Source organism: Trichosurus vulpecula, chromosome 8 (assembly GCF_011100635.1).
Source record: "Trichosurus vulpecula isolate mTriVul1 chromosome 8, mTriVul1.pri, whole genome shotgun sequence".
Classification (NCBI taxonomy): Eukaryota; Metazoa; Chordata; class Mammalia; order Diprotodontia; family Phalangeridae; genus Trichosurus; species Trichosurus vulpecula.
The window spans coordinates 249,518,029-249,530,691 of NC_050580.1; the positions used below are offsets into that span (position 1 = coordinate 249,518,029).

The window sequence follows — 12,663 nt, forward strand, 5'->3', positions numbered from 1 at the left end:
CCTGAGTCATGACCTTGCTCCCTCAAAGGTATCCCTCCCCATCCATTACCAGCTAATTTTATGAGCCGTTGTCCCTCTTTCAGGTAGGGACTATCTTTTTAAATTGTATTTCTATTCCCAATACTTAGCATAGTACCTGGCACAAAGTAAACACTTAATAAATGGTTTATCTATTGTTATCTTTCCACCAAAAACCAATTCTCTTCCGAATTTTCATAATTCCGTAAAGGGTGGATACCACCATCCATCTAATCACCCAGGTTTACAACTCAGGTATCATCCTCAATTCTTCACTTTCACTCACCCCACATATACAAACAGTTGTCAAATACTTGCTGTTTCTATCTCTATAACATCTCCTATATCCACTCCTTTCTCTCCACTCACATAGCCACCAGGCCCTCCTCCCATCTTGCCAGCATTATTACAATGACCTCCCTGCTTCAAATCTCTCCCCATTTCAGTCTACTTTTTTCAAACCAGCCAAAGAAATTTTTTAAAAGCTCAAGTCAACCAGGTCACACTCTCTCCCTCCCTGAAATCCAGTGGCTTCTTATTACCTCTAGAATCAAATATAAACTCCTCTATGTCATTTAAAGCCCTTTATAAACTGTTCCCAAATTACTTTTCCAGCCTTATTCCCCTTACAATCCAGCCAAACTTGCCTTCTTGTGGTTCCTCACACTCATACAAGGAAAAAATCCAAACAGGAATAGGAAATTAGGGTATCATATCAATCATTAAGCAGATTCATGAAAAATAAGAAGTACACATTTATTCTGAAAACTTTCTGCTGAGTTAGAATCAGAGACAATTCATTTTTGCTTATTATTTTTGTATAATGTGTGATTATCTACAGACACACATGGTTCTTGCTGAAAAGTTTTCATGTTCACTAAATGTCATCACCATTATTTGACTGCCATATTGTACAGCTTGTAAAAACATATCTAAAAATTCATCTCTTTGGTTAGATGTGTCAATCTAATAAATTGATTAATTAGTAACAATTATTATTTATGACTCTGCCTACCTACTAAGAAATACAAAGGGATTACAATAATGAAAAATATTCAATCCCATTGTTCTCAAGAGCAAAAAGGTTTTTTCTACCATTAATAATTTTTCAAAATATTGTTTATTTTTTATTTCATATTTATAACATTTTCTATTTGTTTTATAATGTTTAAAGTACATTAGCACAAGAATATATGTATATAATTTATAAATAAATATAAACACATTGGAGTATGGGATAAAAAGTTATTTACTGACAGAAGTGTATGATTAAAAAAGTTTGTAGACCACTGGCTTACATCATCACAGTCAGATCATATAGATCTGAAAAATTTATCTCAAACGCAATGATAACAGCAGATGATGATTAAGACATCTGAAGATGTGTGTTCACTGGAGGAAATGTCTCTGCAAATGTTTATGTTAGGTATGTGGAGGGAGCTTAATACTTGAGGAATTGGATTATAGTTAAAATGATCATGACTCACATTACATAATACTGTAAGACTTATAAAAGAGATAAGTATTACATTATTTCCATTTTACAGATGAAGACATTTTTTCTTGTGACTCAGAGTTTAAGGGCTTGCCCGTGGGCCATCTTGCTAGTAAGAACTGGTAGCTTGAACTGTTATTTGAACACAGGCCTCTGAGTCCAACGTTCTGAAAATCTTACCTATTAACAGAGTTACTAGAGTTAAAATTAATTTATACTAGGGAAAAATTTGAAGAGATAATAAAGAAATGATGAAGAGAAGGAAGAGAAGTATGTGAGAAGAAAAAACTGTCATGGTTTAAAAACATAAAACAGAATAGGTGGCAACCTCATAAATATTTATACACATTCAACTGAAGTTTCCATTTAGTTGACAATTCTAGTTAAAATTTCAAATAAGAAAAAAAATACTTACGGTCTTTCTTTGCCACCTGTGACTATAAGCCCATCTCTAAGGGTTGTATACATCGCAAAGACAGGTCCATTATGAGCTTTGGCCACAACACGACACAGAACATGGTCTTTCCACACACATACATCTCCACTGATGGTACCTGTAAATGTCAAGTTATTCTGAAAGGGGAAAAAACACTCATCAAAAGATTCAAAGGAGGAAAGTAACGGATGCAAGCAATTCTAACATAAAACATATGACTTCTCAGTGCAAACAATGACTATCTGGTTTATAAATTACTGATGCCCATCACATCTCCTCACCTAAAGTCTCTTCTTTGTTACCTGTTAGAATTTATTTCAGCGCATGAAAGCCTTGAAGAAATGGAGCAACAACTCAGTTTTGTTATTTTTAGTAGTTTTGATAAAAGACAATCAGAGAAGTGACTGAAACTAACTGCTAAAATCATGTTTGAAGAACTTTCTGGATCTAGTTACCTTTGTCAACATTTTTACAGATCCAAGATTTTATCACTATGGGTTCCCCACACTGAAGAACATCATAATCCCTCAATGTCTTAGTGAATAAGCTTGAGTTGTGATAAAAAATCACATGCTGACCCACTTCTTGTGAGCCTCAAATGAAATTATGTTCAGTGCTTTGTACATTTTACAGTGCTGTATAAGTATCAGTTATTTCATTATGTATATTAAATTTAGATTAGCCACCAAGAATTTAAGATAACAATAAGTGAATATTCCATTAATCAGTCACCCCAAATTATAAAGTTAAATTTTGCTAAGACATTCGAATCTTAATAGTTGATTAAAATGCCAAATTGTGTTCTAGCGCAAGCTAGAAGCCTACTAATGATGCATGAAAAGGATAAAATAAAGTAACTGCTCATTAGCATCATTCCACTGTGTAGCATAGTTGTTTCTCCTCTCCTTTTATGTCTGTTTCTCCCTTTTCCTCTCATGAACAGGGGGTACTGGGTCCAAAGCATATCTAATCTCACGTGAAGACATAAGCCTTTCTATCCCCCATATAACTTCCTCCCAAATCTTCTCAATGCATAAATTATGTCAGTTCCATATACTCTCTAGTCGTAAGATAAAATAAAAACTCCTTAGCCTGGTATTTTAGGCTCTCTGCAATCTGGCTCTAACCAACCTTTCCAGACTTATTTCATACTTCTTTCCTTCACACATTCTACATTCTAGTCAGACCACTAGCTATTCTCTGATCCTATCCTGTCTTCTCCTGCCTTCATTCATTCCCAGGCCATTCTTCAGGAAGAGAAAGTACTTTTTATTATCTCTTCCTGTTGACATTCTCTTACTCTAAGACCTAACTCTGTCGTGACCTATTTCCTCCATAAGGTCTTACCTTACCTCCCAGCTGAAAGCAAACTCCCCCTTCTTCAAATTTTCTTAGAGCACTGCATCTGGACCTCTCTTTTAGCCTGGTCATATTCTACCTCATGCTTATTTCTTGTACACGTTTTATCTATTTCCTACATATGTGTGTATACACATATACATACAAGTATTATATATTTGTATGTGTGTGTGTGTGTGCGCGCATGTGCACACGTTAGTATAATATCTCCTCCAGAGCAAGGATTATTGTTTATCTTTGTATCCCCACACAAACTATAGTGTCTTATGCTAAATAAGGAGGCACTTAAATAAACATTTATTAAACTGAACTAAGGCTGTAAAAGCCACATGGCTTCTCTTGCTTTGTTATAAAAAAATTCTTAAAACACAAACCTGAAACCTAAAAAAGTACATACAAACATAGTCTTTAAGTCATAAATTGTCTTTCCTGTAGGAGCACAGGCATGGTTTGCTGCTCCTTAACACCGAGAGGCACTTTTCAGGAATTTGAAAACTGCTGAAAGAAGATTTATTTTAGGAGATCTGGATGCCTTTTTGTTCTGTTCCCTTTTGTAAATTTAATTGTAATTTTGTAATTATAAGTCACTTGTCTTCCATATGTGGAGATAAACACTCTGTGATTAATGGTGATATATGAGTGCCAATCAAACTTATGATTCACATTTACAGGGTGCTTTAACACCGAGTGCTTTTCTCACAACAACCCTGGGTTACAGACACAATCCTTAAACACATTTTAAAGAGGAGGAAAAGGAAGCTCCCAAAGGGTAAATGGCTTGGCCCTGCTCACCCGAGTAAATAGCTGAGGTGGGAAATGAAGGTCCTCTTGATTCAAAGCTTTATCCAGTACTCTGCCCTGCTACTTAAATAAGCTACTATTACCTTCTCTCCTATTAAGCTTCTGAGATTGCGAACATTAAGGAAAGAGTCAGGGAGGTTTTATGCAGACATAAGCATATTTCAGGGTTAAGAGATTACATAAGCTGGTGTATAATAATGGTTCATTTGTCTAAATAAGGAAATTTAAAGAAATACACTTAACATACAAAGTTACAAAGAATGGTTAAATTGATACATACACACAAATACACACGTGTACACACTTTTTAAAAGCTCAATTATGATACATACTGCTCCAAAAGCTACAGCTAGCATCGTCTGCATCCGGGCATCTTCTATTGTACTCAGCAGTCCTTTCTTACTAAGAAGAGCTCTTCCAGCTAAGGTCCAGAACCTGACATGTTTTACTCCTACTGAAACAAACTGAGTATCTGAATCTGGTCTGAATTCTGCTACGAAAATACGCTGGCTGTGGCCCGCTCTGCTGGCAATTTTGGCACCTAGTAACAACAAACAACAACAAAAGCTCTATAAAGGGATCAAGTTTAAAATTCTCAAATAAAACAGATTGCTTTTTAAAACGTAATCTTATTTATTGATACTTTTTGCTTTATAACACATTTTTTTCCTAAATCCATCTCCCTCTCACACACAAACCATCCTTTGAAATAAAGATTAAACAAGAGGAAAAAAGGCAGCTCAATAAAACCAACAAATATATCTACTGGGTCTGCCAGTATATGTGATATTCCATACCTGCAATTCCTCATCTCTGCAGTGAATGAAGGGATGTTTATTTTTGCACTATTCTCCAGGGTGAAGGTTAGCTATTATATGCATTATATAGCTATTATAAAGAATTCAGTTCCATGTTCTTATTTACGTTATTATATAATCATTGCATGCTATTTTCCTGGTTTTGCTTATTTCATTTTGTATCAGTTCATATACATCTTCCTATGCTTTTTTGGATTCTATATATTTGTCATTTTACTTCCAGTAGTATCTCACTACATTTATGTAACACAATTTGTGTGTCCATTCTCCACTGGGTACCCAATTTATTTCCAGTTCTCTGCTATCACAAAAGTGCTGCTATGGTTATTTTGAAGTATATGGTACCTTTATTTATATCTATGACCTCTTTGGAGTATGCCTAGTGCCTAGTACTGGGTACATAGACATTTTAGTCCCTTTTTAAAAAGCAAAATTACAAATTGCTTTTAACAGTGGCTGGATTAATTTATATGTCCACCAAGAACATATGTCAGTATGCCTTCTTCCCTCCAACACTGATTATTCCCAACTTTGCCAATCAGCTGGCTGTGAGGTGAAACCTCAGAGATATATTGATGATATTTTCTTATTATTACTGACGTGCCAAAATCTTTCCGATGGTTGATAACAGTTTTTAATTCTTATAAGAACTATTTTTTCATATGCTTTTGCCTCAAATATTGGAGAATGGTTTGTGGTCTCACGTGTTTAAGTTAATTCCTCGTCAGATTTGTATCCCAGGTCATCAGATTCTTATCAGAAATAGTATTGTAAAGAATTTTTCCTAATTGATGGTTTCCCATATTATTCTTGCTGCATTGCAAAAGCATTTCAAATCTGTGAAATCATTTGTATTTTATTTTTTGTGATCTCTTCTATCCCTCGTTTGATAGCACTGTCTCATAACCATAGCTGTGAAAAGTACCTGATCTTATTCTCTTCTAATTTTTTTTAACCTTTTATTCAGATTGCACAACCATTTTGAGCTTACTGTGCTGTGTGGTATAAAATGCTGGTTTAAAACTGATTTCTGTCAAATTATTTTCCAGTTTTCCTAGTAGTTTTCATTGAATAGATCGTTTCCCCCAAGCAATTTATATTCTTGGGTTATTGACCTGGAACATTACTGATTTGCATTCAGCTTGTTCTAATGACCTATAAAGGTGATCAAGTTTTAAAGGAATCAAAACCTGTTTCAAGCCTAGTTTTCTTGTTGCCATTCCTTAATAGCGTGATTATGTATGGCTCACTTAGCTGTAGGATGTTTAGCCTAATTTCTCAGATTTATTCTACCCATGATCTTCATTATTCAAACACTTAAGTTCTTGCAAAGCAAGCACCGCAGCATTTTTTTTTTAACCATGAAGCCCCTGTGCAGGTGTATTTCACTTTACATCATAATGCTCCCTATAAGTTTTATAAAAACAGAAATTTAGTAAATAATAAAAACTTCCCAATGACTTTTCATCATATTCTGAGATAATTTATTTTCATTTTTATTGGCAGTGATTTTAAATACTTTATTCATTCCTCCCCAATTTCTTTGGAGAATCAGTTATCCACAAACACATCATTGAAAGAAATTATCTGGCAAATACTTTTATAACATAAATAATTGCTTCTTTAAATGATGTCACACTTTTAAAAATTATTCTCATAAATGATAATTAAGATTTTGGTTTATTGGCTTTTCTTAAAATAATGTTGGAATAAATATGCAGAGAGTAGACACTATATATGTTGATTATTTGTAACAAAATGGCAAATCCTGAAATTAATGTAAACACTTCACATAAAATTCATTCTGAACTGTATTCTCTATAAACATAACTTATAAAGTAAAATCTTTTTCTTTTACCTTCTTGCCACTTCCAAATGGTAATGGTATGTTCTGGGTCCAGACCCACAGAAAGCAACAATTTGCCAGTAGCACTAAAGCTGACAGAACATACGCCTTTTGAATGATAACATCGTAATATAGACAAAGTCTGCTTGTTAATTGCATCCCAGATGTGTATAGAAGGAGCGGTAGCTAAACAATAAATGAGGAAACATGTCTGTTATAGATTTGTTACAAATGCTGTTTTAGTTTGTACAAATAGATGTAATCTCTGAAATATGAAACAGTTAATGAAATTAAGGACAATATCTTATTTCTTAGAGATAATACAAAACATTTGCAATTTAAAATACTAAAGAAAATAGTGAACATAATGTGAGAATGCAGGACGTGCCCAAAGTTTCAGTGGTTTTAAGCTTACACAGTTAAAGGACACTGCTCAAGGTAATGTTTTTATGTATTTATTCAATTTGTGTTTTATAATATGGCTATTTACTTACATTTTACACTATAACTCTAAAACTCCTTAAACCCAAAACAAAATATGTTCTTGGGGCTGTACAATTAAGATGGATAGGGTAGACAAGAAAAACTGCAAAGACTGACTAAACGTATGTTATGGCCATTAAAGATTGCTGAATACTAGCTATATTAATGTATAGTCATGTTTTTCTGCTGCTTGCTATTTTTTCCTTAAAATATTTGTCCCCAGTGTTGGGCTATTAAAATTTTTTAAAATAACTATTCTTCTGAACACAATGACTATTTTCACACATTGAAAAATCCATTCTCCACGAATCCCCCCATTTGTAATATCCAAAAGAACTCTGAAAAATACATCTAGTAGCTTATTTAACAGTTCCAGAAAGTGATGAAATAAAATAAGCTTAGATACAGACATGATACACATAGAAGAGATAGGTGACCTCAGAGGGGAAGGCATGAATATGTAAAGCCCCTCTGAGAAGGTAGAAATTAAGCTGTTTTTTGGTGTTTTTTAAAAAAACTCTTCATTCTATTTTTAAATATATTTTCCTGATGACTCTTCCAAATTACTTTTCAGATTTAAACACAGATTCCCAAAGTGGGTGATACTGCCCCCTGGGGGGCCACTGGAACAATCCAGGTGGGCAGTAGCAGCCTGGGGTGCAATTGGGGGCACTGAATAAAAATAACGGGGCAGTGGAAGCATAAGGAAAGAAGATAATAAAATTTTGAAAAACCATTTGCACACGTTCCATCTGTTGTGCAACAGAGTTAAAGTCACAGTGATTATTTTCCAAATAAACACACAAAATGCAAGTTATAACCGATCAATGGTCAAGTCCACTGACAGGTCTTAACAAGCAAGTGTTGGCAGGAGAGCATGTCGTGCATTGTCAGGAATCTAGCATGTATCAGCAGGAATATGTGCATGTACTGATTTGTTTACAATATGATACTATATGGTTACATGATGCAATATTACATCATCAAAATTTCAATGCAGGAAAAACCCATAAATTTACAATAAATTATTAAATTTAAGGTGTCATTTAGAAAATTTTATACATTTTTTTGAAAATGATACAAATTTCAAAAAAACTGCTAAAGGGTTAAAAAGTAGATTTCGGGGGGGGGCACTGAGTAATTTTTTTTTAAGGAGGCGGTAGGCCAAATAAGTTTGGGAACCTCTGATCAATTCAGTTTCATCAACAATTAGCGTATTAATATACCTGTTTTACCACAGACCCTTTAATATTTTGTCATTTTCACTTGTCAATTTTGCCAATTTGAAAAGTATAAAGTGGAACCTCAGTATTGTTTTAATTCTCATTTCTCTAAATATTAATATTTTGGCGGATTTTTTCATATGGCTGTTGATAGACTGGATTTCTTCCTGAGAAAATTGCCTGCTCATATTCTGTGACCATTTGTCAACTGAGGAGTGGCTAACACTTTGAATCAATTCCTTGTATATCCAATAAAATACATTCTGGGGAGCAATTTATAACTAAATTGCATATCCTTTGACCCCAACTGATGCCACTACTAGGTCAAAGAGATCAATGAAAGAAGAAAAGGATTCAGAGGCACAAAAATATTTACATATCTTTATGTGGTGGCAAGTAACTGAAAGCTAAAGAGGGTGCTTATCAATTGTGGAATGGTTGAAAGATTATGATATATGAAGGTAATTATGGTATATGAATATAATACTATTATGTTGTAAGGAGTGGTGACAGAAAATCCTGGGAACATTTATATTAATTGATGAAGGACATGAGCAGAAACAAGAGAACACTTTATACAATAACAACATTGTAAAGACAACTTTGGAAGACTTAAGAACTGTGATCAATGTAAATGACTAACAATGATTCCAGTGGACTGCTGATGGAGCATGTTACCCTCCTCCTGACAGAGAGGGGATGGACTCAAGGAGTAGATCAAGGCATGTATTTTTTGGACACAATCAATATAGAGAATTAGTCTTGATTATGCATATCTGTTACAATGCTTTTGTTTTTCTTTTCAAATTATTCTCATAAAATTTTGCAAGGAAGGTAGATTTGAATTAATGAAAGAGCATTCATTAGACACTTAATATGTGCTAAGCACAGTGCTAAGCTTTAGTGATAAAAATACAAAAGAAAGACAGTCCTTTCCCTATAGGAACTTACATTGCTACTCTAATGGGGAAGACAACAAACATTGTCAATGGGCACTTTGAAAAATTGCTAGTACAGTGGGTGGGGCCATGGGGAAGGAGACTGACACACTCCTTCCAGGAAAAATGGCATGGTTGATTTGGTCAGGGTTCTAAGACTGGAGGGAGATGAAGGGTACACACTGGGTGTCATACAGCTGTCAAGATTGTTGAGAAGATCGAAAGGGCATAGAGACTGAAATAAAGTATAGCTGGAGTCTGCCTGAAATAGTGGGCCAGGTGAGATGGTGGCATATTGACTGTTAGGAATTAATGTTCTCTTGGCAATATTAGTTTTCAGTTTCTATGTATTTGGTATCTTCTACTCTTTAAGTTACCCTGAGAATGCATCTCTCAGTGCCCTTAAAACTGTGTCCCTTACGGCAGAGTGTTCTTCTTCTGTGTATACTTGGTACAGTCCATCTTCTTTGCCCATCTTTGTTTTCTTCAGTCTCATTTCTCCTTCCTCTATAAGCACATATGGGACACGAGATTGTTCTGGTGTTTCTTTTTTTGCAGGGGGCAAGGCAGGGCAATTGGGGTTAAATGACTCACCCAAGGTCACACAGCTAGTGAGTGTGTCAAGCGTCCGAGGCCGAATTTGAACTCAGGTCCTCCTGATTCCAGGGCCAGCACTCTACTCACTACACCACCTCGCTGCCCCCTGTTCTGCTGCTCTTAAGGAGAAAAGGGCTCACCGAAAAAATATGGGCAGGTTTCCTTCACCCGTCCTTTTTCTCAATGCCTCGCTATGGCATGGAGCTGATCCTTGGTTCTTGAAGGCTAATCCATGGGAAACAAACTGTGACCACTTTTACTACACTAGAAAAGTGAAGTCTTGGCAGCAGACACTGACACCAGGGGCTGAGCCTCACTAAGTTCCAAACGGCTCATTGCCAGTTAGCTGGCATTTTGGAGTCTATTCTTTGGCCGTACAGAATGGTTCTCAGGTGTGCGTCCTACCTTCACCTCCGTAGTGCTGAGGGCAGTGATGGGAATAGGAGAAAGGATGCTAAGAGTCACATAGTTCTCAGGCCATCTATAAACATTCCCTTCACTGTTGGCACTCAGCGTGGGATTGCTGTGGAATTACCAACAACACCAGAACGTGCAACTAAAGAAACGGAAATTCTTGTTATAAATGAAACCAGGAGAGGCTGATGATGTGAGACTGCGAATGGCTCTCATGTAAATGGCCCGTTATTCAGGCCAGCTCATTTGATTTTCACAACCCTATAATGGAGGCATTATTACTGTTCTCACTCTACAGATGAAGAAACTGAGGTTCAAAGAGTTGTTAAATTATCTGCCCAAAGGCACAGAGTTAGTAAGTATCTGAAGCATAATTTGAACCCAAGTCTTTCTTACTGAAAGTCTAGGACTCTATCAAATATACCATGTTTTAAGGAAAGTTTGCAGTTTTCCTTGGAAAGGCAAATAAAAGTTGGTGGAGTTAGTTTTATTGTGTTTCTAAAGGCAACAAGAAACACTTTTTCATTAAACATTTGGTCATCTTGTGCTATTAATAAACTCATCAATACTCATAATAAGTATTTGCAAAAAAGACCACCATGAAAATAATTGCAATTTGTGTGCCATCATCCATTGCAGAGAATAGAGGTAGAGAAAATCAATGAAGAATCTGATAAGATATTTCAAATTAATTCAATGTGAGCTTTCATATTTGGTGACTTAAGTACAAAGGAAAGGATAGGTGAAGTTTAAAAATAATTGGACTACTTGAAAGCCATGATCAAAAAAAGAGCCTAGATATCATCTTTCAAGAAATTATGAAGGAGAACTGCCCTGATATTCTAGAGCCACGGGGCAAAATAGAAATTGAAAGAATCCATCAATCGCCTCCTCAAATAGATCCAAAAAAGAAATCTCCTAGGAATATTGTTGCCAAATTCCAGAGCTCCCAGATCAAGGAGAAAATACTGCAAACAGCCAGAAAGAAACAATTTGAGTATTGTGGAAACCCAATCAGAATAACCCAGGATCTGGCAGCTTCTACATTAAGAGATCGAAGGGCTTGGAATACGATATTCCGGAGGTCAATGGAGCTAGGATTAAAACCTCGAATCACCTACCCAGCAAAACTGAGTATCATGCTCCAAGGCAAAATATGGATTTTCAATAAAATAGAGGACTTTCAAGCTTTCTCAGTGAAAAGACCAGAACTGAATAGAAAATTTGACTTTCAAACATAAGAATCAAGAGAAGCATGAAAAGGTAATCAAGAAACAGAAATTGCAAGGGACTTACTAAAGTTGAACTGTTTTGTTTACATTCCTACATGGAAAGAGGACATGGATGATTCATGAGACCTTAGTATTAGGGTAGCTGAAGGGAATATGCATATATATATTTATATGTTTATGTATATATATAAGTGAATGTGTATGTATGTATATATCTATGTGTATATATATGTGTGACACAGGGTGAGTTGAAGATGAAGGGAAGATATCTAAAAGAAATAAAATGAAATTAAGGGATGAGAGAGCATCATACTGAGAGAGGGAGATAGGGAGAGATAGAATGGGGTGGATTATCTCACATAAAGGTGGCAAGAGGAAGCAGTTTTGTGGGAGGAGGGGAGAGGGCAGGTGAGGGGGGAATGAGTGAACCTTGCGCTCATCAGATTTGGCCTGAGGAGGGAATACCATCCATACTCAGTTGTGTATCTTACCCCACAGGAAAGAAGAGGGAGGAAGATAAAAAAAAATAAAAGGGGGGGGGATGATGGAGGGGAGGGCAGATGGGGGTGAAGGTAATCAAAAACAAACACTTTGGAAAGGAGACAGGGTCAAGGGAGAAAATTCAATAAAGCGGGATGGGTTGGGAAGGAGCAAAAGGTAGTTAGTCTTTCACAACATGAGTATTGTGGAAGGTTTATACATAATGATACACATGTGGCCTAGGTTGAATTGCTCGACTTCTTAGGGAGGGTGGGTGGGAAGGGAAGAGGGGAGAGAATTTGGAACTCAAAGGTTTAAAATTAGATGTTCAAAAACAAAAAAAAAAGTTTTTGCATGCAATTAAAAAATAAGATACACAGGCAATGGGGCGTAGAAATTTATCTTGCCCTACAAGAAAGGAAGGGAAAAGGGGATGAGAGGGGAGAGGGGTGATAGAGGGGAGGGCTGACTGGGGAACAGGGCAACCAGAATATACGCCATCTTGGAGTGGGGGGGGAGGGTA

The 12,663-nt window shown here is 35.9% G+C and overlaps 1 protein-coding gene across 1 annotated transcript in view; it reads right to left on the reverse strand.

Annotated features, from left to right (window-relative positions):
- The window catches only part of EML5 (EMAP like 5), a 186,527-nt gene that overhangs the window by 16,666 nt on the left and 157,198 nt on the right, over nucleotides 1–12,663 (reverse strand). Inside the window, exons 34-36 of the mRNA XM_036736732.1 lie at nucleotides 6,786–6,959; nucleotides 4,442–4,650; nucleotides 1,929–2,086 (exon numbers count right to left, since the gene is read on the reverse strand). Of these exons, the coding sequence (XP_036592627.1) occupies nucleotides 1,929–2,086; nucleotides 4,442–4,650; nucleotides 6,786–6,959 (541 nt within the window). The remainder of the gene's footprint in view (nucleotides 1–1,928; nucleotides 2,087–4,441; nucleotides 4,651–6,785; nucleotides 6,960–12,663) is intronic.